The following is a 27,675-nucleotide window of genomic DNA, read 5'->3' as shown; positions in this document are numbered from 1 at the left end:
CCCTAGAGAGGCGCATGCCTGCCCACGTAAGAATTATTACATTACGCAAATAGGGGCTACTACGCTTTCAAAGCTTTGTTGGCTGGTTCAAGGTAATCAGATTGAATACTTAAACTCTGACAAGTAAGCAATCAAAGTAAAATCACAACATTAAAAAAAAAAAATCTGTTAGCTATTCCAGAAACTTCCAACAAGATTCCTGCAATCCCTAGTTTGAGAAACAATGGGGAAAGAGCAAGACTGGAGCTGAGAGAGAGTAGGTGTGAACTCTGGGCAGGTTCAAACTTTATGTCATTACTTTCTTCATCCTTTTATAATACCGCTTACTAGGAGAGTTCAATAAAAGAAGATAAAACCTGAGTTCCATAAAATGCTACACTTTGCACACATAAATGGTAGATGCTGGTATGGGTTATTTTTATCGAACAAAGAACTGTGGAACAGATATTCTCCATGCTTTAAATAACTTGACTGGGCTGTGTGCAAGGTGCACAGAGGTCCCTAAGATCCCAGCCCTCCCTTCCTTGAACAATCAAAATAGAGACATCCATAAACAGCTACTTTCTTTAGACACCTACTGAAATATGTGCTTTTTGTAGAAAGTAAAGGAGTAATAAAACACAAAGAATCAGCACCTGGGGGGCAGATGGGTGAGAGGGAAGAATGTGAAACACGCAATGGGCAGCGCCTGTGCCAAATTCTTCGATGATCCTGCCCGAAACTTTCTTACAGACCTGTTTGAGTTCTGAGCTAACAACGCCAATCCCATCAAACTATTTATAAGCGGCCTGCTGGGTCAAGGACAAGACTGTGCGGCTGGATAATGTGATGTTTATCCTCGCATCTGCTTGCTATTCTCCTCGCTACTGACTTATTTATACCACAGGGAGAAGGTCAGACTTTGAAGAGCTCCTGAGTCAGAAGGCGCAGTGTCAAACCCTCGCCCAGATAACGCTGTCATTTCCTAGATTTCAGATGGTAGATACATGTTCACGGTGTTTACCTTTTGTGATCTGCTGCCACCAGCTGTTGGTTTGGAGGTTTCAGCAAGATTTTCTTTGTCGAGACATAGAGGGGATGATGCTAATTTCTGCGCGGCAAGGCGGGGGCTGGTCCTTGTTGCCATAGTTGTTCTCCGCAGGATGTATGGGCTAGTCTTTCCTGTTGGGATGTCAGCAAACCCTAAGGGCAAAAAGCCGAGTGTCAATAATGCTGGCTCCAATTCTATCTACAGTGGGAGTGACAGTCAATAGGTAAAGTCTGGACAAGGATAAGGGTGACTCCAAAAGTGCTTTCTCCTAGCCACAGTGGACAATGGACCCGCTCTATTCATAGTTACCCTGGGAATCATCAAATTGAATAAATCACTAACAGGTTTTTTCTTATTAGAAACATAAGAAACCACATGGGGAAAAGATGGGGAAAACAACATTAAACAGAAAAAAATTCTTCCTGCTTCTTCTCTGTGGATGTCTTAACTTGCATTTTTCTAAGATCTGAAGAACACACCAGCAGGCCTTCCTGTAAGATTTGGATTAGAGAGGGGAAAAGGGGGTAAAATGGGAAGGAAAAAGATAAAAGAAAAGGCCTGCTCTTGTTGAAAGGGAGAAAATGTGAAATGGTAGCAGCTTCTTGAGGTGACTACTCTGAGGTAGGAAAACCAGGTGGGAGGAGAGATTTGACCTTGCTAAGGGAATCACATCAGGTGGGAGGAGAAATCTGACTTTGTTAAAGGAGTCACACCAGGTGGGAAGAGAGATTTGACCTTGCTAAGGGTGATTTCACTCTGCACTCATCATCTCCTTCCACAGAGGGAACTGACACAACTTGTGATGACCAAGAGGAGAAAGGCAATCCCAAGGATACTTAAAGAAAGCATGTCACACACACAGCATTAAAGTAACCACAATAACTACAGAAGCATGTGTTTTCGCTTTGTTTTTAACCCTTTACCTACAAACAAAAAACAGAAACAAGAAAGAGATAGCTAACTCTTTGGTTGTTAGATTTCCTAAGGGCCAGAGTTACTCAGAACAGTGCATCTCAAAACATCTATAGCAAAAAAATGGGTTTTGATATTTTGCAGAGGAGGGGTGGGAAGTAATTTCCCATCTGCTGTGGAATGGTACTTTTGTATAATACAATAAGAATGAGTCTAATAGAAAATTGATTATGTGCTTGGATGTTGCAACAATAGCAAATGGCTATGAAAATGTTAAACCCCCTTTCTCATGATTTCTGTACATTGTTTTGGTCATGGAGCAGTAACAAATGTTCCTAGACTGGCCCCAGTTTCTGGGCCACACTTGAAGGACCACTGGGGTTTAAAAAAGAAAAGTAGTAAGTGGCTCCAGCCAGGGGACCACCATCCTCTAGCTCACCTACTACCTGGGTCGCACGTGACTAAACATGGGAAAGCTTGAAGAGTGTCTTCGATTTGGGGATTTTTCAGCACAGAAATATCAAATTCTAAACAGGTTTTGACAGCCACTTTTCAAATCTGCTAGTACTTTTTGTACTATGACATGAGTAATTAGATCTTAGTCATTCTCTCATGACAGAAAAGAAAGTACAGTATATACCTTACTAATTTAACAGTGGACTATTGCTTCTGAAGGTCAATTAGTACTGTTACACAATAACCTAAAAAATAAATGCTTCTGTCTTCTTGTATGTGAATTTTTATGAGAACTTTCAAAAGAACACAAATACTTTTTAAATTATGTGTACCTTTCTTTACAACTTCTGGAAGTCCCTCTGGCTCAAACTCAGCATCTTCTGCATCCTCTGCAGGGTGAATACCACTTTTGACCACTTTCCTGCTTTTTTTAGAAAACTTCTCTGGTATAGAAGGTGTGGTTTCTCCCCCATCCTCCCGAATCCCACTGGACCTTTGCCTTTTGCCTGAAGCTTTATTTTGGCCGCATGATAACCTCTTTTCAGTAGCAGAAGGGACTGGGGATGGTCCTGGAACAACTGAATTCAGCACAGGAGAACTTCGAAGATTAGGTTTAGATTGTTGTGAACTCAGACGGGCAACTTGTGTTTCTAACATCTCTTTGGCTTTCTCTAACTTCTCATTGCTTATAAGCAGGGAACAGTATTTATCCAGGTATTCGTCTGCCTCCTTGGTTTTTTCTTCAAGGGTTTCTTTCAGTTCTTTCATCTCACTCATTAATTCACCGACATTAGCATCCACAACAGTACCTGTCAAAAATAAAGCAACACATCATTTGTAACTTGGCACTTCTCTGGTTAACACTGCGCATCATTAAGCAGATAATTTTAGACTTGCTTCTTGATTTTTTTTTTTTTTTTTTGGAGGAGTAGGGGAAGATATATCTGTATATGTCCTTATAGTTCTTGTTTGGGAGGGCTCATGCCAATATACATTTTCTAGTGAGTCACTTATTGGGATAGCTTAAACATAACCCAAAAAATCTCAAACTCGTATTTCATCTAGTCCATCAACTTCTTGTAGTTATCATATGACATCAAATGAATTAATTTATTACATCCCCTATTTTCCCATGTCCACTCTTTCTACTGTAAAGGAATGGACAGTGAAAGTTGACAGAGAATATAAAGTCACCGTTGTAATGGCTTTGCGAGACAGGAAGGGGCTGGTGACCAGACAAGTCCAAAGAAGTTCTGAAAACCATTTGGATGATCTGATGGACAAGAACTTGAGGGATACTATAAGGAAAGAGGTCTCAGTAACCTGCAGCTGCCCAGTTGGCACTGATTCCTTTAGAGACATTCCCTGGAGCCCTAATCCACTCTGAGTACTCTTCTCATCAGGGAAGACTATTGACCCCCTACCCCTGCCAAGCTACATATGGTATGGTCCAGAAGAGCCACTCATATTATGCTTGCATAGAAAAATCATTCCACTCTGGAGGCATATGTGGAGAAAAGTGACAAGGAAAGTTGTCATTTCTTTTTTATTTTACCTCCACATCAAAAAATATAGCCCTCAATCCTTCCATTTAGTTGACCCACAAGGATGGGCCAAGGACAACTGAATCAGCTGTTTATAAATTACCAATACCAGCTCAGATGCCAACCTTCCTTTGACCTTAGAACTACGTCATGGACATCAACATGAAAAACTCTTCTTGGAAAGACTCATTAGCAAAAAGGGCTGTCAGTTTTTTGTATGTTTTATAGAACAGAAGATCAATAATTCTGTTTTTAAAATGCAGGCTTCATTCTGAAGCCTATTAATGACCCCAAGCTGAACACAAAATTCTGAAATTGGAAAATGGCTAACTGCTGAAAATCAGCATGTAGTCATAGAACAGGGCATTAATGACACTTTCTATGCAGACACACCACACGTGTGTGATTTCACCACTGGAAAACAGTTTGGGCTCATTGATGTGCCCAGTTAACACCCACCTGCTTTCTGTTTCTCTTGTGTAGCTTCAAGATGAGATAGCTCTTTCTGCAACATCTCCTTTTCTTCTTCCAGCTGTTTACAGGATTTGATCAACAACTTTATTTTCCCCTGGGCACGATCATTTTCCTTCTTCAACTTATCTGCATATTTCAGATTTTCCATCTACAAAACAAAAGTAATTCCACTTAAAATCTTGAATTGCTTTTCATGAGCATATGGAAAAATAATAAGATATAATTAAGAATCATATACTGTGAATTTAAGAACTATTATGTTCAAAACGATTCATCTTCTCTGCTCAGTATCCTAAGTCCCCCTAGTAAAGACTACAGTTTTGTCACTCCCTTTCTCAGTATCAGCAAGCATAAGTCACAGTTTTTAAGATAACATCCTATTAAGTAGCCCACTATGTCTGTGTTTATCCAATGGGAATCACATCTGGGAGGAAGGGGCCGAGGGTCCACGGACATGTTCTTGGTAGGCCAAACACTCTAGGTGAGAGAACTGTGTTCCCTTTTGTGATCTGTGCTGTTGCATAACTTCAGTACCTAAGATGGCATCTGTTTAGTCACAGCAAGTGATACTAAGGCTCACAACACAAATTTAAGGCCAAATGATATTATGGTTCACAATACAAATTTAAATTTTGTAGCAGCTCAAACAAAAAGTGAATAGAATGGTGGCAGAATTATTTCATCAAGCACTTCTCAGTAGTACATGTTCACAGTTCTTAAGCACAACTGCAAAATCAAAAAAAAAAAAAAAAAGCTCTGAAAATGATTTATAGGCAAAACTTGACCTGAATAGATATGAAGGAATTTGCATCTTTATTTATCCCACCTTGTAAAAATATTCATACATTTTGCTATAGAAATATGAATTTGATTATGAAGTATTACCCCAGACTCTGATGGGACATTATATAATATATGGCATATGTACTGCATTATGTAATACCTAAGAAACACAGAATTATAAAACAATCTACCCCTAAGAGCTTCTGGTAAGAGAGCATGAACTTATAAAGGCAGACCAAACTATTAAAAAAAAAAGAAGAACCTGAGCATCACATTCATGTCACGAGTAGATTTCATTCTTGTACATTCCACCTTGAAATAATTTATTAGCAATGTTTCAGTCAATCTGCACTTTCAGAACTTTCTATTTCTGATTCCAACCATAATTGGATTAGAGATAGATTTAGTTCAACTGCAACAGTGCTTATCAACTTCTTCATTAAAATTATATGAGATTTAAGGAGACTTAACATGTACCATTTTGTACATGGCATATATATAAATAGACATTCCCCACACTACAATTATCAAAGATTAAAAAAAAGGAGAAAGTAAGTAAATTAAGAAGTAGACCTGAAGCTACTTCTTTCTTATTATTAAACCAAACATCTCTCATTTTGTAGCAACAGAACATTAATGATCATTAATATCATTTTGAACTTAGTTTGTATTTTATTGGTATATTTCCTTCACCTTGACAATTGTATAAGAGCTACAAACATAAGAAACCTACACCTAGTTTTCTGAACTATACTGAAAGATATTTATTTTCTAGGTTCATATTTTACATTATGGATGGTATTCATTATGTGAAAAATATTTGTAGGTATCAAAATAGCCTCCCTCTGCAGGAAGAATTACTGTAGCACCTGCTACAGTCTAACAATACTGAGATTAGAGTTCACCTCCTTTTTTTGTAAATAAAAAAGTTTTATGGTCCTTGCATGGAGAGGAAGTGGAGAACATACACATACGTATGCCTGCGCAAGTGCTTGGCCCACCTTGATCTGAGCCCTGGGAGAGTGGGTTTGGTGACAGCAGTGAACCTGAAGACCAGTCACTTAAGACTTTCACCACCAATTACTATCTACATCTGGAGGGGCCTGCCCTGATCTGTTATTGGCTTGGTCTTCATATGCATCTCAAGAAGTCTCTGACATCCTCTACACCGAGAAGAGTCACTGAGCAATGGATAAAGTTTATTCAAGCTATGGAACTGCAGGCTATCCTCTAATTTTCAAAAACAACTCAGCAGACAACTGATGAATAATATATTATTTATGATTACAAAAAACTTTTTTCATGAAAATTCAAATGAAAGCACTTAATTTCGTACCGTTAAAACCATTGTTATATGTACAAACCATTCTAAGTTATGAAGTAACGATAAGTAAACATACCTTGGTTTTCTTCAGTTCTTCTAAAGTCTTAGTGGTTGCCTTCAAAGAATTATTGAGCTCTTCTTTACTGGATTTTAAGAGGTCTATCTCCACCTTCTGTAAGCTGAGACATTCTTCCTTAGAAGTCAATTTCTCTTGATATGTCTGGATTTCCATTTCATACTAGGGCAGAAAAATGTTACTTCAGCCAGGAGGCTCAAGTAAAAACATTGTAAGGAAAACAAACAAAAAAGAAAACTGCTGTTCCAAGGACCATTTCAAATGGTCTTTGCAACTCTCTTACTATTCTAGTCCAAGATGGAAATGTATTTTTTAAAAAATCAAGTCATAAAATAAGACATGTGCAAGTACCTGAGGAAAAGATAGGGAGCTTAATAGGATGGGACCATTCACAGGACTGTACAGCATAATAATAATGCAGAACACTGACCTTCTTGCAAAAAATGCCTCATCACCATGGGCAACACACACTCTCCAGCTCCCCCAGTCACCAACCACACATTTTCACCTGTTTGTTTGTATCCAGAAGCAAAGCCTGGTGTTTCTTTTCAGCTTCCTGAAGCCGTAGCTGATATTCAGCTATTTCTTCTCTCATTTTCCCTTGCTTTTCCATCTGGTCTTTATGTACACAATCCAAAGTCGTCTTCAATTCACTGTTTTCTAGCATGAGCTCCTTCAGTTGACCCTAATGAGAAAAATAATAAAATCATGGGAATATAATTAAAAATATGCAGAGAGAGATATATATTTAGGAAATACTGAGAACTGAGGCGAAGAAATAGTTTACAGGCAAGATAATCTATATAGAATTAGTGCTACAATCCTTAGCAACGTACAGTTAATACTCTGTATTCATGGATTCCACGTCCATGGATTCAACCAACTATGGAACAAAAATACTCCAAAAAAAGTTTACAGAAATTTCCAAAAAGCCAAACTTGAATTTGCTGGGTCTCGGCAACTGTTTACACAGCATTTACATTGTATTTACAACTATTTACATAGTATTAGGTATTTTAAGTAATGTTGAGATGACAAAGTATACAGGAGGATGCGTGTAGGTTACATGCAAACACTATGCCATTTTATACAAGGGACTTTGAGCATCTGTGGATTTTGGAATCCATGGAGGGCCTGGAACCAATCCCCAGCGGATACGGAGAAATGACTGTATTCACTTTAAATGGCGACGTCATCTCCAGTGGCAATTTCCTTTGCTCCAGCCCAAGGTCAAATCCACAGGGAACACAGATCTCTGACACCTCTGCTTCAACTAAAACACTCTGGACCTAACCTTCCTAGACTCCCAGGCTCACTTATTTAAGTACTTCTATTGCAATAATTTCTTGACCTCGTCAACAGCACCACCACCACCTTCACACTCAAGCCCCTCCAGACTTACACTTTCTTGCTTGGACAGCTTAGATTCCATCTCCTACCACTTTAAGAATTTCCTTCCAAATGCCCTCCACTCTTCTGCCCCTCTCCCTTCACTGTGCAGGACTAGCAAAACTGCAGCCCTAGAGGAATCTGCCTTCTCTGTACCTGATCCCGAATCACTCTTTCTATTTCTATTTCTATTTCTATCACTCTGTTTATATATGTGCTGTGTCTACTTCCTCATCAACGATTCTCTCCTTAACCCACTCCAACCTGCTTTCATCCCAGCTTCTCCTGAGATAGCTTTTCACGGCACCATCAAGCTCCATGTTGCAAATTTGAGGAGCACTCTTCGGCCCTCATCTCATTCGACCTCTAAGTAGAATCTGATGCGGCTGACTACTCCTTCGGTCTTCAGACAGCCTCCACGCGTGGCTTCTAGAACATGACACTCCCCTGGTTTGCCTCATCTTGTCTTCTCAGTTTCTTTACAGGCTCTTCCTCCTGCATCTCACCCTACATGCTGGAGGGCATCTGGGCTAGGTCCTGAGCCACCTTCTCTTCTCCATCTGTATTTTCTACCATTCCCATAGTTTTTAAACACTACCTATATTCTGAACTAGCCAAATTCATGTATCCACCCTAAACATTCCCTTCAGTCTCCAGCCTCATATATTTGGTGTCACTCTAGATTCTACTCTAGTTCTTTACTATGCCTTCCTACTGCTCCAACCTTCTTTCATATTATTTTCCGTCTGACTCCTACCACAATGCTTCCTCTCAATTTCTAAAATGTGCAAAGATCTTTCTAATTTCAGAGATTTTATCACACTGCTCTCTAGACTTAGAAGGCTCCTTCCTCTGCCCTGTTCTTCGCATGGCTGACTCCTTGTCTTGCAGGGACATTCTCTGACCACCCCATCTAAATTCTCAAATATTCTGCAGTGAAGACTCTTGTTTCCTTTATAGCACTTAACAGTTTATGATTATGTTATACATTTCCTATTTAATGATTTATTGTGTGTTGAGATGGTAAGCTCTATGAGTGCAGGAACCACAGAATAGCTATGGTTCGCCATTCTAACCTTTGACTTTAGCAGTGTTTTCAGAATGAATGAGGCTACTGCAGACTAACATATTCATATGTATGGCCTTGAGGCTGAACACCTAGCTTTTCTTTTTCAGTAGCTCCTATAAATGAAAGACAGATAACAATATACTTAGGATACTTCCAAGCTGCTCAGTACCAAAGGAGATTTCAGCAGATGCAGGACTGAAATATCATTCAGAGGAACTCCTCCCACACAGCATTGCCAGAAAATTCCATGAGCCAATTGCTGGGATTAAATGCCAAAACTTTTCCATTTTCATTAGATTGAATACCATATTTAAAGAAAAGCACAAACCTCCCGAACTCCTTATACAGGCTATTACCAATAGCATTTCAACTTTTTGTGTTTATTCTGGGTCATAATCACAATTATATTTTGCTGTCCTTCTCTAAGAACCACTTAGGGATGAAGTTACATGAGGACTATATGGATATAGGAATGTTTACCATTTGCATGCATGGTAGCTGCTACCTAAGACTCGGTGCTAAGAGATTCAGGAGAAAGCACATGAATCAGCAATGTCTATTAGGGGACCAGCACTGGGAGTGGCAGCCTAAATGCTATAGTTCTGCCACAACCCGCCCTAAAATAGCACCCCAAGACTGCTCCAACTTTACATTTCACTGTGACTTTCTTTCTGTTCCTTTATTAGTTCTTCGCAAGAGCAGTGCATCTGTCTCTAGCAACATTCTGGCTTGTAATCTGTGGCGGGTTAGGAAAACAGCCTATTCAAAGCCACATGAAATCCATTTCTGGTAGGAGTTAATGTAGTTACAAGGGTTATCTTCTAAGAGAAAAATATTTGGGCACAATGACAGGTATTTTCATGTGTTCAGGGGCCTCTCCTGACTCCTTCTGGGTTCATGACAATGCTGGATGGTGAAGATTACTGCAGGTCTGATCAGGACCTAAGCTTCGGTTATTCTTTTCAAAAGCTAAAAAAAGTTTGGTACATTACAGAAGGTCTTACAAAAACAAACAAGGAGGGAGTGCACAAGGATTATCAGAGTATAATGAATCTGTCACAGAGAAACTTACTTTGCTGCTCTTCATTTCTTCTGACACTAAATTTAATTCTTCAGTGAGCCTGTTTTTCTCCCCACTAAATTCTTCTTTCAACTCTGTCGTTTTCTGTACCATCGCATGCATTTCCTTCTGCAGCTCTGTTTCCTTCACAGTCATTGTGTTTACCTGAAATTTCATCTTTCGTTAGGATCTGCTTATAGTTGTCTGTTTGATCAAATTAATCACTCTGCTATAGCATATTCTTGACATTCACTTTAGCCTTCAATAATAAAATAAAACCTGGCTAATCCTCCCTGTACTAATCCACTCAACTAATACTCTCAAAACCTACTGGTATGCTTACCTTTTCTTCTCTGCAAGATTTAATAAAAGACAGCAATGAGGAAAGGACTAGCAAAGAAAGATAATATTACCAAGTTTTAAAATCCTTCATAGAGGTAATGATTTGAATTAAACTTAAACATCAGAGAATACTGTACGAGGCAGCGACTTAATCTATTGATATCAGCTCTTGGATCTCTTACTAATTCTCCATGCCATGCTAAAATGCAAGAAACATGACTATGATTTGTTGAAACCAGTTACATCAGTATTGTTTACATTCACCTCTATACCAGATTGAAACAGCCTAGTATAGTTTGTTTAACTGTCTCTATCATAACTGCCATCTCTTGCAGGCTATACAAAAACTTGAAATTCTTGGAAAATACAGAGGTATGATTGATTGTATTTTCTGGACTCTCTTCTTTTAATATTTGTCCAGTAAAAACTTAATTTGAAGGAATCACTTTCCTAGGTCAGTAAGTATAGGGCAAAATCTTAATTTTTCTTTAATAACTGAGCTTCTTGATGGGAGATCTTCCCTTTAATCATCAGCTAAACTGCCCAAAGAGACAGTACAAAAGAGGACACTGAAAGCACGAAGTCCCCAGGACATGCCCTGGGAGTCATGTTGGCCCCAACAGGGTTCTGTTGGCCACAATGATATCAGTATCAGTTCTTTCTCCTAAAAGCAAAAAAGGCCGGGCAGCAGCAAAGGGGATCCCTACTGATTCTAACTAATATCTATTATACTCTCTAGAGCAGTGGTTCCCAACTGGGTATAGGTAAGAGGGCTACTCTTCTGATGTACTGTGAGAAAAGAACCATGCACAACCCAAAGCTTCTCCCCTGTCCAGGTGCCATGATGAAACCTGGGCCAATCCACACACGTGCCAGAAAGTGTGTGCCAGAGCAGTCACCACTGCTGGATCCAACTCAGTGTCCCCACAGTTCAAGACCCCCAAATTTAGAGCCTTTACAAAGTTTGGTCCAATACTGCAAATATTGTCCAGAAGGAAACAGAATTCACACAGTGGTTGCCCTCCCTCATGACAACATATTCAAATGTAAAGAGATAAAGCCACTTACTTTTTCAACAAAGGACATTTTTTCCATTTTTGTCAATTCAAGCTCTTTCTCCAGATCCTTGGAAGAATTCTGCAGAGCTTCTAAGGCATCCTGCAAAGTGTCGTTTTGGGATTGTAGCACCTGGATCTTCTGCTCCAATTCCACCATCAGATTTTCCAGTTTTGTTCTTTGCTCCTCCCAAAGTTGCTGTTCTCCTTCCATCTGGGACAGTTTAGAGACGAGCAGCTCTCGGTCTTGAGTATGATTTTTTAGCATACTGATTTCTTCATCCTTTTTCTCTAGTTTCTGCTTGCCATCTTTTACTTCTTGAATGAGGCCATTCACAGAAGACTGTAATATCATGTAATTACTTTTGGCCTCATCAAGGCCCTGTAGCAATTGAGCCTTCTCACGCTCAAGGGAATCTACCTGACTACTCAGACTCTGTTCTTGGACCTTCCAGGTCTCTTGGTCATTACCCAATGCTGCCACTTTCTCGTTTAGCTCTTCTAATTGCATTTGCAGCATCTCCACGGCAGCTTTAGATTCTTCTTTCATCTGTATTTTCTCTTGCTCTTTTTCTTGCAATAGATTTTCAAATGAAGAATTTAATGTTTCTAATTCAGACACTTGACCCTGCTTTTTTTGTAATTCTTTTGTCAGATCTTCTTTTTCTGACCTTATATTGACAAGATCTAATTCCAAACCGCTCAGATTTTGGGCCATCTCCTCTATTTTTGCTTTCAGGGTCTCTACCTCTGCTTTGGACTTTTCAGCCTCAAGAATCATGTGCTCTTGATTTTTCCCTGATACCTCTAGTTCTCTTTCGAGGTTCTCAACTCTATCCTTAAGCAAATCTGCCTGATGCTCACTTTCCTTCAGTTTTTCTAAGATATGGAGCTGCTTCTTTTTATCAGTGTCTAGGTGGACTTTCAGCTTTCCAATGTTATTTCTCAGCTGATGTACTTCCTGCACTGGGGAGTCCAGACTCTGTTCTTCGATCTTCCAGGTCCCCTGGTCATCACATGAGGCTGCTACTTCCTCACTTAGCTCTTTCAACTCTGTTTGCAGCATCTCTACCACAGCTTTAGATTCTTCTTTCATCTGTATTTTCTCCCGCTCCTTTTCGTCTAATAGATTTTTCAATGAAGAGAGTAACGTGTCTAATTCAGACACCTGACCTTGTTTTTCTTGTAGTTGTTTCATGAGATTTTCTTTTTCAGACTGTATCGTGACAAGGTCTAATTCTAAAGTTCTCAGGCTTTTAGTCATCGATTCTATTTGTGTTTTTAGGGTCTCCACCTCTGCTTTGGAGTTCTCAGCATCAAGAATCACCAGTTCTTGGTTTTCTTCTGCCATCTGCAATTCCCTTTCAAGGGTCTCAACTTTATCCTGAAGCGCGTCATTTCTACGCTCACTTTCTTTCAGTTTCTCTGAGACGTGGAGCTTCTTCTTTTCATCAGCCTCGATGCGGACCCTGAGTTTCTCAATCCCTTTTCTCAGCTGGTGCACTTCCTCTTGCGTTGAGCTCAGCCTCACCGCCACCTCGCCTTTCTCCAACAGTGCAGCCTCCAAGGTCTTGGCAACAGTCAGCTTTTCATGCTGTGATTCACTCAGTTTGGTCTGCAGGCTCTCAGAATCCCTTACGAGTGATTCTTTCTCTTTATTCAGTTGTCCGATTTGGTTTTCCAGCTCACTTCTTACCGAAGACAGTGCCCGTGAGTCCTTTTCCAAACTCTGCAGCTGCTCTTGGAAGTGTAGACATTCACTTTGATAAGATTCAAGCTCTCGTATTTTCTCCTTCATCTTTTCAGACATCTGATCCAGCTCTTGGTTTTCTTTTGACAAAGTATCTACTTCTCCACGAAGCTGGTCTCTCTCACTTGTGACCACTGAGAGTTCTTCCTCAAGACAGGTTATAACTGTCTGCTTATTTTCACTGTCTTTTTCTAAACACAGCTTCTCCGTTTGAATTATCTCTAAGCTGGCTTCCACAGAGAGGGCATGAAGCTCCATGCTATCTTTCTCAGCTTGGATCCTCTGCAGCTCATTTTCCACATGGAGACATCTCTCTCTCCAGTTTTTGGTCACCTTGGCTACATCATCTTCAATACCTTCATGTGACAATTTATCTGTGCCCATTTCTAAGTTAGAAGTGAGGCCTCCCGAACTTTCTACTCCCTGGTTATCACAAGAAAAGGATTCCAATTTTTCATTTAAATCTGATTTTTCTTTCTTAAGTTCCTCAACTGTTTTTTCCAATTCTATACATGCTTCAATCTTGGTAGTCAGTTGTACTTCCTGTAAATTGAGTTTTGAGTCTAATTCTTTGATTTCATTTAGCAAGCTTTCAACTTTTTGGTCACGTTCCTCTATGCCATGAAGTAATCTCAAATTCTCATTTGATGTCTCTTTTACCTGCAGCTGGAGATTCTGAATGGTTACCTGATTCTCCAGAAAATTCATAGGTACCAAAGCATCAGGACCAGAAAGTGACAATTCAGAAATGCTTTCTGAACAGCCCTGGGTTGTGCCTTCCACTGGGGTCTCATGACTGGTTTCTGGGGACTGCTCTCTGGACCATTCTCCTGTAAGTTTGATTGCACTAGTCTTAGCTATTTTCTCCATCTCTGCACTGAGGTCCTGCTGAACATCTTTTTCATGAATCTGATGAATCTCACGCTTTGGTGTCCTCTCTCTAGTTTCTGAAGTATACTCTTCCGATTCTCTTACGTCATAGCTATCACTTCCACCCCGAATAGCCTGTATTTGTAAGATATAATGAGAATGTATTTTATTTTTCAAGAAGAATCAAAATAGAATAAATAGGCTTAATTATACTATTAGTTCTGAGAAACTGGCTACTTCCCTCTGCCAAACACATCTCTTCAAATGGCATACTTCCCACCAAATTTACCTCTCTCCATCCAAATATTCAATACAATTAAACAAACATTCAGTAAGTGTTCTCTGTGGGCAAGGTATTTATCATGAAGACAAACCCTTCAGGGTCAGTTGTGTGATCATCTAAATTGTGATGTAGTTACATTTCAAATTTTTTTTCTTGCTAGGAATATTCTAGGTAGCCTAAATATGAAATTTTCTTCAGGATTATCAAATAAGAGGCTAACAAGTACCACATAAAATGGTCAGCTTCCATATTCAGCATTTATGATATTCTTCAATAAGAGAAGGCAGAAAGGTTTCATGACCAAATTCCCAGCCCAAGGACTTAATCACAGATCCAGCACTTACTACCTATATTCTTGGATAAATGACATGCTTGACCCTCACCTTCTCTTATCTGTAAAATGGGGATCTGCTACTTTGACTACAACTGCTGTCACCTCTCCACCTGCCCTTCCTACCTTACAGAGGTAGGAGGGAATTAAGTGAGATGTTGACTATACGCCATTATTAGTTTAGCTGGTAGACTAGAAAAGACAAAGGTATAAGTAACGAAACAATTTCATATTCTATAAAGTAAGAAATGTCTCTTTAGAAGACTGATATCCAGTCATAGACTTGTATCCAAGCAAATTGTTAGAAAAGTACTCAGAAATACACAAACTCCAATATTTAGTTTTATGACTATAACTCTGTAACATTAAAAACAGTCTGAAAAGGGCAAGAGAGGTTGAAATTCATATCACCTTACCATTCCTAAGTTCCAATTTGGTGTTTAATGTGCTTTATTAACTCACAAAGAGTGAAAACACATAGACGTCCTGAAGAAGATGTTCTGACTCTGTAATGTAATTTTCTTCAGGAGACTTAAAAACATCTTTAGTAAGGTCCAGTATAACAGTATTTAAAAATAATCATGATAGAAATTTACCCCCCACGTAATGCTGACTTACTTTCCTACAGTTCTGGTTTATTTTTTCAAAACGTCAATATATTTTGTCCTTATGTCCTTGAACCCTAAAAATATTTTAATTTAGATTTAACGTTGATTTCAATTACACAAACACTGATTGCGTGGCACGCAATTAGAGAAATAGCATGTCAATCCCACGTACTTACATCTTCTATGTCAGTGCCAAGCAGAGACCGGGAGCTTAAGTCCAGACCCTGAAGCTGGAGTCGCGCTACTTCGAGCTCAAGTGTAAGGTGTTCCGTGTGTTTCTTTTCTGCCGCCAACTTGGACTCCATCTCCACTGTCACACTTGTCAGCTTCTGCCGCCACTGTTCATTTTCTGACAAATACTGCTTCCTGAGACAGTCAAGCTCTTCCCTTGAAGAACTCAGTAACTGTTCGAGCTCTTTGATTTCCTTATTTTTCGTAATCCCTTGACTTTCAAACTTCTCTTCTAGCTTCTTGAGGGACTGTAGGTATATCTGACAGAGCATCTCAAGTTCTTCAATGCTCCTCATCGAGGCAGAGGGGATTTCTTTCTCAGTCAGATTCTCATCCTCCAGACTACTGCAAGAGACTTCCTCTACATTGGACTGGTTTGCTGAAACATTCCCTTCTAAATTATTCAAAAGGGATGTCTCTCCTGTCTGCTCTAAGAGATCTTTGTAAAAAGAGGATTCTCCCAAAATTGCATTACCAGGGCTGTCAATCACACAAGAGGATGGCAAGGAGAGTAAACGCTCCTCCCCAGGTCCTGGCATCACCTCCTTTACCAAGTCACCCTGAGAGTTTCTCAGACTGATGGACAAGGCTGAATTTTCAGCCTTTAGTGTGTTAACATAGGACTGCAGCTCTGACATCTTAGAACTCATCTGACAGTGCTGATCATGTAAAATTTTGTGTTCACTCTGTAAAGATGAGAATTTCTCCTGTAATTCAGCAAAGTGCATTTGAACTTCTTTGTTTGACACTGTCAAGTGCTCATAGAAATTACTGTCATCCAAAGGACTTAAGGACACAGACGTCTGTTCATTTTGTTCACCAGATTCACTTTCGGGCATTTCTTTCACGAACTCACCTTGGAGAAGTCCATTTTCATTGCTTAATATTTTAACTTCATTTACTAGTTTCCCTACCTCTTCTGCCATTTTATCAGTTGCTGTGATACATTCTGATCTTGAGTCGTTCAGCTCAGATAGGAGTTCAAGCTTTTCCACCTGCAGTGCTTCACACATTTTCTCTAACTCGTTCAGCTTGTTCATTGCTGTCTGTAGAGAGCACTGCAGGTGGACATTGTCCTGCTGACTTGTTGACAACTCGTGAAGCACCGAAGTATATTTTTGCTCTGGATCTATTTCAAAGTCTCCAAGGCCACTAATATCTTGTGACTGAGTGTCTTGTTGCAAATCTCCAGTTTCTAATTCTCCTCTAATTTGTAATTCGTGCTGTAGGCACTCCTCCTTCTCACTGTCCTCAAGTTTTAATTCCATGTTTCTCACTTTAGTTTCTACTTGTGCCAGTTGTGCATTATAACTGTCTACAGAAGCGTCTTTAACTTCAAGATCCATCAGAAGCTGACATGTATTTATCTCCCTCTCTCCTTCTTTCACAGAGTCTTGAACTGGTTCCACTTCTAGACTTTGATGCTCATGTTTCATCTTCGTTAATTCTATCAGGTGCTCATTCTCTTGTAATAAGGTATTAACTTCCTGTTGCATCTTACTTTGTTCTTCCTTTAAAGTCATGATTTCTTGCTTTAAACCATCAGCTTCCCTTTTGGAATTGTTTTGGATGTCTGCAATCTCAGATCTCAGGGTTTGCTGCACTGTCTCCAGCTCTAGTATTAAACTCTGGTTTCTCTCTTCAGCTAATGCTAATTGTGATACAAATGCTTGGTGTTCCCTTGCAAATGTTTCCTTTAGCTGTCCCAACTCGTTTTTTCTATCTTCACAAACACTGACGCGTTCATTCAGCAGGCATTCTAATTCAGAGTTCTTTACCTGTGCTGCTTTATATTCTTCACTAAGATCCTGAAATGCATTTCCCATTTCTTCACATCTTTGTAGTAAAGTAAGTCTTTCTTGTTTGTATTGATTAGATAACTCTGAAATGCTTTTGTCTCTTTCATCTATACAGTTTGAAAAACTCTCATTTTTTTGGCGCAAGCTCACCTTCTCTTGGGTTAAGGCTGTATTAACTTCCTTGAGAGTCCCATTCTCCTGGGTCAGCTCTTCAATGTTCTTTTTATTTAGAGAAATGATGGAACTCATTTCCTTTTTCTCCAGGCTCAGAGTTTCAGACAAAAGCTGTAGCTCCTTTAGAGATTCCTGAAGTAAATGGTTGCTCTTTTTCAATTCCTGAATCTCTGCCTGCCCAGTTTCTAATTTTTCATTCAAAAGTTGTAACTCTCTTTCCTTGCTCTCTAAGGCAACTAAACTTTCAGCAACAACATTCTGATGAATAGAAGTGTCTTCTTGTAACTTACTAATGCGTTGACTTGTTTCAGCCACAAAACTTTGATGCATCTGTTCTGCTTTCATGAGATTTTCTTCAATTTCTCCTTTGATTTGTACCAATTCCTCACACTGCTTTTGCAGATCTGAGTTCATCTGCTTCTGAGACTCTAATGAGAATTCAAGAGAAACGACTCTGTTTTGTAACACGGATGAACAGTTTGGACTTTGGTCTGTTTCTAAATGGCATTCGCTTCTTTCTGAAGGCACGCTTTCTTGTTCTCCAGTTATATTTGCAAAGGAATTATTCATTGCGGACTGCTGTTCAAATGCCAGAAGACTTCTCTGATGAGCCTCGTTTGTCACCACAGAGGAATCTCTGGATTTTAGCAGATCCTTGAGGCTCTCAGATTCAGCATGCAAGTCTTGGTAACGCTGGTCTTTGTCCATGATTTCACTTGACAGTAACTGAAGCTTATGTTCTAGATCTTCAACTTGCCCGGTAAGCTGAGAAATTTTCAAACACATATTTTCTATTTCCTTCTCATGTTTCTGATCTGAGAATTCAGCTTTCTGTTGTAGTTCCCCATAAGCTTTCTTCTGTGTCTCTGCCTCCGCAGCCTTGCTGTCTATCACATTGTGAAGGTTCCTGATCTCAACATTTAGATTTTCTCTTTCCATCTCCAGTGTTCTTACCCTCTCATTGTATTCATGACTTTTTATTTGTTGTGTCTTAAGACAGGTTTCCAAGTGATTGATTTGACTCTGCAAGCTTTCCTTTTCTGATTCCATCTGATTTAAAAGTTGTTCATTTTCACTTTTCCAGCGAGAAAACAGAGTTTTCTCTTCTTTCAGTTCTTCATATTCCTTCTTCTTTAATTCCAAAGCACTCAATAAAGCTTCGGACTCTCTCTCTGTTTTGCTTAACTTTTCATTCAGTTGTTCAATGTGATGTTCCCTTTTCTTCAAAAGGTCTTGAGAACAATCTCGCTGCTTTTCTAGATCAGCCAAGGCAAGCTTCAGTTTCTCTAAAGTCAAGGAATTCTCTTGCTGATTTATTTTTTCTTGAAGATCTCTTAACATGGTTTCCTGAGAGGTATTCTTGGCTATTAAAAAAAAATTTTTTTAAGTTGTTATGGTTTAAATAAATATTTATTCTACAAGAATTCTAAACTCTAAAAGAAAAAAAATCCAAACAAACTAACAGCTTCTCAAATCCTATAAAAACTGGCATTATTGTCTGCATACCTCCTTGAACGTAGATCACCTGATACTAAGCTTATATAAAGATAATGAGATAATGGTTCTTTTCAGGATGGCAATAATTTATCTTCTTTCTAAGCAGCTTAATAAAGTGTTATTTTATAAAATACCAAGAGATTATTTTCCTAAGCACTTGAAACTTTCATTTATTTTCTTTTCTTGTATTAGTTTATGCATATGCATATTTTTGCCCTTTGGAAATACTTATTCAAGGAGAGAAAAGTGTGACAAGAGCACCACTAAAATGAAAATATCTCACATCACTATGGAGTGTTCCTGATTTCTCAGAAAAGTAAATAACTTCTTCTCCATTTTAGCCAAAAAACCCATAGGATCAGGCATAAGTACTAGAGTATATGATGCCACAGGGAATTATAGTCAATATTTTGTAATAATCTATAAGGGAAAAGAATCTGAAAAAGAATATATATAAAAATATATATAACTTAATATATAATATAAAAATATAAATATATATAAAAATATAACTGAATATATAATATAAAAATTATATAACTCAATCATTGTGCTATACACCTGAAACTAACACAACACTGTAAATCAACTATACTTCAGTTACAAAATATATATATATATTTTATTTTTAAGAGTATGTGGTGCTATATATCAGCAACTCTCGAGGCCTACATGTGAGTATCACTGAGGAGCAATATCCCCCACATCCCAGCCCCTCACAGTGAGGGTGGTGCCTGTGAAGATGAGAATCATCAGGAAGATGTCACAAACTCCATTACCACCTGTTCTCTGCCTAAACACTCCCCTCTGCCCACTGGCCCCTCCTAGTTGAGAATAACCACACTGCTCTCATTCAATAATGATGGGAAGGCTTCCCAAGTATGTTGAGGAAGAATAAAAGTTGAGACTCTCAATAGCAGATGAAAAAGGTAGTGTGTATTATAAACTCAGATGTTACACTAACTGGAAATCAATTCCTATTTTTAGCCCACTGATCTCAGTCTACCTATTGAGAGAGTGGATGGCTGGTGGAGACAGCACCATAGGGGTGACCAATCTACTTCGCGTGTGAGGACCTCAGACAATGACACCAGTGACCAACACTGAAAAATGCCCTAACCCTTTTTTCCTACAGTTTTCTTTCAAAAAAAGCTGAAGATTGACATGTCTACCTGCTGCCATGGAAAAATTGAAAGCTGTCTTGGGGAGATTGGAATTTAAAAAAGGAAAGTCACAGAGAAGTGCGACACACATTCCACAGGTCAGGTTAAAAGAAATCCAAGACATGCAAATACCCCAGGGGAGAAAATAAATATAAGTAAAGACACATGGCACATACACATAAATGGGAAACGAACAATACATTCATCTGGTGTACACAGCATCATTCTGTGGCTATACAGAAAGTAAAGACAAAATCATTCAGTCAAGTGAGCCATCCAAAAACAATGGTCACTAAGGGCTGGGAAAACATGCATTTAATATAGGATTTTCCATTATAAGGGAAATGGAAATGCATGAGAAGATAAGCCGTCTGGATGTAACTAACAAACACACTTGAGACACAAAATAGCCCTCTGGGGTGAGAGACAGCACTGACAATTCACTTTTTGTGTGGAAAATATTTACCCTTGTGATTTCAAAGTGCTCAAAACCAGGCATTTGGGGACTCAGTGTGTTTAAAAAAAAAAAAAAAAAAGTCCAACTATCACTCCAGAAACTAAAAAGTGGAAAAGCAAAAACTTTTTCCACATCAACTGCAGGCATCTCTCTGGGAGAAGAAGATATGGAAAAATTCAAAGAAGTTTCTAATGACATCCATCCTCCCTCATGGGAACATTCACCTAGAGAAAGAACTCTAAAACACTACGTTTACTCACCCCTCATTTCTTCTGCAAAATTCTGGCTCTGACTCAAACACTGCTTGGCCTTCTTCAGTTCTTCCTCCAGGTGGCAGACTTCTCTGGCCCTTTGCTCAGACTGACTGCTAAGGAGGCTCTTTTCCCTCGTCATTTCCTAAAGCACAGGTTTAGTTAGTTATCATCCAAACAGATGCTCAAGCAACTTAAGACTTCTGCCTTGGTGAGCGTCCCTAACAGGACCGTGTGTGTATCTCACTAGGGGAGGAATCACACTTTCCCTTTGAGCAATAAAGTTAGATAGTTTTACTTTAATAAAATGATTTTATATAAATAGAAGTCAAAAGCACAAAATCTTTTTACTTCAAGAAATTTATTTTTTGAACTTTCTGGCGGTCCCTATGGTTGTTAAAAGTGTTCACTCATAAGGAAAATGCTATTTACAAGCTTCCCAAAGACAAAAACACTTCCAAGTTCCCATCACACCTGAATGATCAAATATATCTTTGCAAAGTGTTGAGGTGCTAACAAACCAAAAAATTCACGTGACAAATTTTGAGGTTTTGTTGTAAAACTATCTTAAGGTTCACTGTTATAGGAATGTCTTTATGAGTAAAATTACCTTTAATAAATGTTTATTAAGAAAGTCTACAATGTGGACTTCCCTGCTGGTGCTGTGGTTAAGAATCCACCTACCAATGCAGTGGACACGGGTTCAAGCCCTGGTCTGGGAAGATCCCACCTGCCACAGAGCAACTAAGCCCGTGGCCACAACTACTGAGCCTGTGCTCTAGAGCCTGTGAGTCACAACTATTGAGCCCACATGCCACAACTACTGAAGCCTATGCACCTAGAGCCTGTGCTCCGCAGCAAGAGAAACCACCACAATAAGTCCATGCACTGCAATGAAGAGTAGTCCCCGCTCTCCGCAAATACAGCCCATACGCATCAAAGAAGATCCAATGCAGCCAATAAATAAAAAATAAAGTAAAAATAAATTTAAAAAGTTGTGCTTATCAAAGACAACATAAAAGTAAAGTCTCACTTAAAAGTCTGCAATGTACAATGTTGGAATGGGCATTATGAAAGATGCAGCTACCAATTAAGACAGAGTTTCTGCCCTCAGGACAGGTACCCACCAGTGGGGAAAGATGTGATACCAATCACTTAATACACACCAGGATGCGCTACATACTCAGGAGAGGTGAAGTGTGCTATGGGAAATCAGAGGCCTAGAGCATGGAAAAATTAATTCCAGATGGAGGAATCTGAGATTTCACAGTCAAAACAGGTCCTTTGGATACCTGATTAAGTGACAGTACCATAGAGCAGCAGAGACACACACGCAGCCCCATTCTGTTATCTGGGGAGACCTGTCTATTTTTCTGAGTCTTAAAGCAATATTTGCATGCCAAATAAAAATGCTTCTTATTAACCACATAATTTGCATAATAAATATTACAAATCCTCTATCCACATTCCTCAACCTGCTGTTCAACCTTCAATGATATAACAGCTGATAAGTATTTCAACCTATATTATATGACCCTCTGGGCCACTGGGAATTGGCATATATCATTACAAACTGACAGAACCAAGCAACTCCCATCCTTGGGAGGGCGGTGGGGGTGGGGGGTGGAATTCATATGCCTAACTTTAAAACACACACACACACACACACACACACACACACACACACACTTAAAAAATATCCCTCTGAGAAGTAGGGGGAAATTTTTGAATCTTAAAGAAACAATTAAGACCTATCCTCCAAAACCCTACTGCACTGTAGAAAACAGATGGCCCTGGCAATGCAGTGCTGGAAGCCTGCCTTCAATTATCAGTCTGGTTACTACCAGCAGATGGGTACCAGTGTAGCAAAGCCAAATTCAAGAAGAGGGAGAATCTGGCTGGTAGAAAGTACTTGAAAACTTGTTGGCAGCTGCTATGTTCGTGTATACATGTTCATTTCATCATCAGAATAAGACAGAGCCCGTTGTAGTTATATTTCTGTCTCCTTTATCCTGATCCTAACTGCTTTCCCTGAGCTCAACTGACAAGCTATCAAATTAAGAGATCAACCAGAACTAAAAGCCTGTTCTAACTCATCTCAAGACTGACGTTGGTACCAGTCATTGTGAAATTTTGCAAAGAATGAATGATCACTGAAATGCAATGATGTTATTGACTTTAAGCATCATTCAACTAGAGAATCTATAATCACTTGTTTGCTCTTCAGGCTCTGAATAATCACGACTCAAATGAGATCACAGATGTGAAAGGAAAAATACCTTAACACACTTTAACAAAGGTAGTGGAGCATTATTAGTATTGTTTCCTCCTAAAATTTAACAGCAGCTAGATCTGTGTGATCAATGCTAAGATCAGCTAAGTGAGCTCAACATAAGAGAGTAACCAGAATGTCACCATCTGAGTTGACTTAGCATTTTTATTTTGCAACTTATATTTTTTATCCTAAAAAAATCATCAGATCAAATGGCATCCCCATCTAGAGGCATCACAAGAAAGCTGACAAGACACTGCATGCAAAGCTTGTACTGGTGCATCCCAGTAGGAGGAAGGAAGGTGAAAAGAAGAAAAGGGAAGGAGGGACCCCAGGAGGGAGGGGGGCAACTTATGTTTATGTATCTGTTTGTCTCTATCCATCTCTGTCTATAACTGGAGACATTTAAATGAATACTAAGCTCAATGGAAAGATTAACATGTCTTTCTCTCTTCTGGCATTAGCTCTGTAAATATTTGTTTCAAACGAAGAAGTGTTCAGCCAATCCTGGGACCCAGCAGGCTTATCATACTATGGCTATGGCCAACCAAAGACTTTTAAAAGGCCAGAATTTAGAAAATGAACATCTGAAAATGGAGCTGTAGGCTGCCATCCATCAGCAATCAGTTTTCTGCACGGCTTACAGCCACTTAAGACTTGATTAGGTAGCTCATTACCCACAATGAGTTAAGCATACAAGGATATGTTCTCCTAGGCTGCTCTTGCGACCTCATGTGATTTGCAGAATTGGACACTATTCTGAAAAAACACAACAAAACTCCCTATAACCACAAGCCAGCCTTAGAGCTTAGCAAGCAATTCCACCCAGATCAACTTTGGTTTAGGAGCAGCAAGGGAAGCATCATTTCCTAGGGCCAGACAAAACAAATTTCAGTTACTGTGTGGCATTTTGTGATCCCATCCATGAATGAAGCTTAATATGTCCCCTGCTGGGGTGAAGTCTATACGGCGAACCAGGGATGGGTGCAAAGGACGTGTTTTTCCCCTTCCGCCTCATCATTCTTGCCTGCCAGACCAGGCCCCTTAAAGGACCTCATGTAATACAGGTCCCCACACTCGGGAAGGTCCCCACGCAAGCGTCCCCGCATCGTGGCTGTCACATGATGGCATCTGATTGCCTAACCCCAGTACTATGGAGCTGGCAGTGGGTGCTGGATGGGCAGCTTATCTAAACCCTGCATTCACTCTGATACTAAACGTTAACTTTACCCTTGATCGGGCCATGAAATCATGTTACCACTAGCAATAATTTCTCACTGTGAGCAGCATATTAGTTTGCAAAACACGGACAAGGAAAATTTCAGTACAACTGTCACATTATTTCGGCATCCAAAACCTATAAGCGTGCTAAACTTGTTTGTGCTTACTTATAATTAGATACAGAAAGATACCCAGAGCGATAGACTAGAATCGGCTATAATTTTAAATGTGAAAAACCTCAAGTGCTCTTTCCCGTGCTCATCACTTTCTGTGCCTATGGGTGACAGCAAACAGTTGTTTTGTTTTGTTACAAAAGGTTGTAACAGTTGTGAACACTGTAGGGTGCTGGGCACCGGTCTAAGCATTTAACATACCATGTTTAATTTAATCATTAATACAGCTCTGAAAAGGGAGGGTTATTATTAGTCCCCGTATGCAGATGAGGAAAGTCAGCCTCAGAAAAGGTAATCATTGTCCCAAGGTCACACAGCAGGTAGGTGGCAGAAAAGTAATGCAATTTCAGATCTCACTCACTCTAAAGCCACCAAAACTTTATCACGAAGTTATACCACCGGTCTAATTGGGTAAACTGCTTTTCTGACTCCAATCCTAATTCAAAATGCAAGAGCCAGCTAAACCCTTTGAATTCTTGATATCATCCTCAAAAGAAGGCACACACACACAAACATACATTAAAGACAAATACTAAGTGAATTCCCTGGCCCTGCACTAGGCACCTCGAATGACTGCCCTCACTGGACACAGAAATCAATGAAATATTAAGTGCAATATGACCGGCATTTAGCTAGAGTTCATGGTGGACAGCTCCACAACTGACAAACCAGACCCTGCAGGGATGCATGAGTCTTTAGCAACACCTGCAAGAAATGTCCAGCCCACTATGGAGCTTTGGCCAAGCAAACCGTTTGAAAAGTGTTTGGACCCTCTTAACCAGACGATAGATTTTACAAAATGTTTCCACCAGGCAGCCAGTGGAGTCACGGGAGAGCTCCTGGCTGAAAGGGAAGATCACAGAGGAAAGAGTTCGGTGCCAGTCTGCCTGTGGAAATGTTAGCAGAAGCATCTGTTGGTTGGTCCCCACTGTCCAAAAGGCAAACATTTGTTTTGCTGAAACAAACGCTTCCATTTAAAAACATTTGCTGATAAAACCATCATCTGATATGAAGTTTTCTTCCACTCGGGTTGCTGGGGCTGTGGCCTCCTCTCTCTGGCGGTATTACCCCTCTGAGGCTATAGCTGCTTTAACAACCTCCTCTTTGCTACTGACAGATGTTCTGATTTTATAACCATGATACACTCTTGGAAGCTGAGTGGATAAATACATTTAGACTTGCACCACCTGGATAAATCACTGTTCTTTACAGAGAACTTTAAAAAAATAAAAATCTTTACAATCTAAAAAGTAACTGCAAAAATATTTAAAAGATTAGTGGAAAAAATTCCTGTGACATTCGATGGAGAAGAAATTTGTGTTCTGCTGTGCTTCTTCATAAAATTACAATGCTGATTTATGGCTCTATTCAAATTGTTTCAGTCTATTAACTGTTTCTAAATGGTTCTTAATTAAGCCCTTTAAAATAAACTCCAAGCAACTAAATACATTCAGAGAAAAGCAAATTAAAGTAAGTACAGATAAAATCCTATCAGTAGAAGCAACATCAGGGTACTCCTTCTATCCGCGCCATTGGGAAACCTCACCCACCATTTTGTATCACTACCATGACTCTCCAAAGACACTATCATGGGACTTCCCTGGCGGTTCAGTGGTTAAGATGCCGCAATTCCACTGCGAGGGAGTGCGGGTTCGATCCCTGGTGGGGGAACTAAGGTCCCACATGCCATGCAGTGTGGCCAGAAAAAAAAAAAGCCAACAAAGACACAGTCACCCATGCCTGCATACACTAAATATGAAGGTTAGTGTTGACTGTTGAAGCCACAGTAATACAATTTACAATTACTTGATGCTTTTATAACAATATTAAATCTAGAAACTCTTTACCTGTCAAGAAAATTTTATTTAAGTCTATCACTTTGCACAAGGTTTTTAATATCTGATGACTCAAAAGCTAACCCTTGGAAAAGGGATTTAAATTATACCACCCATCACCAATTTTGTTTCTTTCCATTTACAAAATCCCTTGCTTTCTTCCATCTTTCCACCTCAGAGGTGGTCTAAATCAATCTTAAAAAAAAAAAAAAGAGCAGTACATGGTATTAATATGTCATGCTTTCCTATAATTGCTAGATGCATATTAGTAAGTTATATCAGAATAGAAAGTGAAAAAAAAACATATGTTCTATGTCAGAGATTATATACAAAACATTTTATAATATATACTTCTGGCAAATTAAAAAAAAAAAGTCATCATAATAAACTACTGGAAATTGGTGTAGAAATTCTTTAACCCTCCCACTTCCTTCTGTACAGAAGTTGACAAATACTCTTCTCTACTCCTCACTTACCTCGCTGCTTCTCCTCAGCTCATTTTCCTTGGTCTGACTCTCCTGTAAGGCCTGTTCAGTTCTGCTGAACTTTTGCTTAAACTCTTCCAATTTTTTTTCTAGCTGGTGCTTTACAGATGTAACCTACAGAGAAAACAAGGCAAAGCTTCATTTTTATTTTCTTTACTTTTTAAATAACTACTTATTCTTAAATAATAAAAAGGTCATGGAATATAAGACTTGATGCCATGTATTTTGGTTGATACGCACTATATGTCACAGCTTAATATGGCCCTAGAAGTTGAACATGATTGTCAACCCATGACATTGCTTGGCAACAGCGTATGTTGATGAAAAAGGCTGGGTTTGGGGAGGAAGCCACAAGGAAAAAAATTAACCACAAAAAGTAAAACGACTAAATAGTAATAAACAACTAAAATTTTTTTGGCAAATGAGATAAGAAACAATAAAGACAAGCTGGGAGAATACATTTGCAATGAATATAACAATAAAAATATTTCCAAAATACAACACATAAAGTACATCTATGATTCAATGTACAAAAAGGCAAGCCCATTTTAAAAAGGACAGAAACAGAAATTTTAAACAAAAGATACAAATGGCAAATCACCTTCTGAAAGAAATAACCTCAGTGGTAAACAAGAAAGTATGAATCAAAACAATGATAACATTTTTCACTCCTTAGTTGGCAAAATTTTTAAAACCAGGACTATCTCCTATTAGCAGGATGGAAGGAAACAGACCTCTTACCCTTGGTGTCAGGTGAACTG

General features: G+C 39.2%; 1 protein-coding gene across 3 annotated transcripts in view; it reads right to left on the bottom strand.

Moving 5' to 3' along the window:
- CENPF (centromere protein F) overlaps nt 1-27,675 on the bottom strand; it is a 60,051-nt gene that overhangs the window by 4,487 nt on the left and 27,889 nt on the right. For 2 of the 3 annotated variants that reach the window (XM_057728869.1, XM_057728870.1), the window contains 10 exons: nt 26,906-27,028; nt 20,938-21,073; nt 15,533-18,924; nt 11,528-14,269; nt 10,130-10,282; nt 7,108-7,284; nt 6,600-6,761; nt 4,402-4,564; nt 2,731-3,207; nt 1,004-1,182 (listed from right to left, as the gene is read on the bottom strand). In XM_057728869.1, the coding sequence (XP_057584852.1) occupies nt 1,004-1,182; nt 2,731-3,207; nt 4,402-4,564; nt 6,600-6,761; nt 7,108-7,284; nt 10,130-10,282; nt 11,528-14,269; nt 15,533-18,924; nt 20,938-21,073; nt 26,906-27,028 (7,704 nt within the window). Of the gene's footprint in view, nt 1-1,003; nt 1,183-2,730; nt 3,208-4,401; nt 4,565-6,599; nt 6,762-7,107; nt 7,285-10,129; nt 10,283-11,527; nt 14,270-15,532; nt 18,925-20,937; nt 21,074-26,905; nt 27,029-27,675 lie in introns of those variants that run through there. The other variant, XM_057728871.1, reaches the window with a different exon arrangement.

This window comes from Hippopotamus amphibius, chromosome 3 (assembly GCF_030028045.1).
Source record: "Hippopotamus amphibius kiboko isolate mHipAmp2 chromosome 3, mHipAmp2.hap2, whole genome shotgun sequence".
In the NCBI taxonomy this organism is placed as follows: domain Eukaryota; kingdom Metazoa; phylum Chordata; class Mammalia; order Artiodactyla; family Hippopotamidae; genus Hippopotamus; species Hippopotamus amphibius.
The sequence above is the reverse complement of the archived record's forward strand: the minus strand, read 5'-3'. Positions and strand labels throughout refer to the sequence as shown.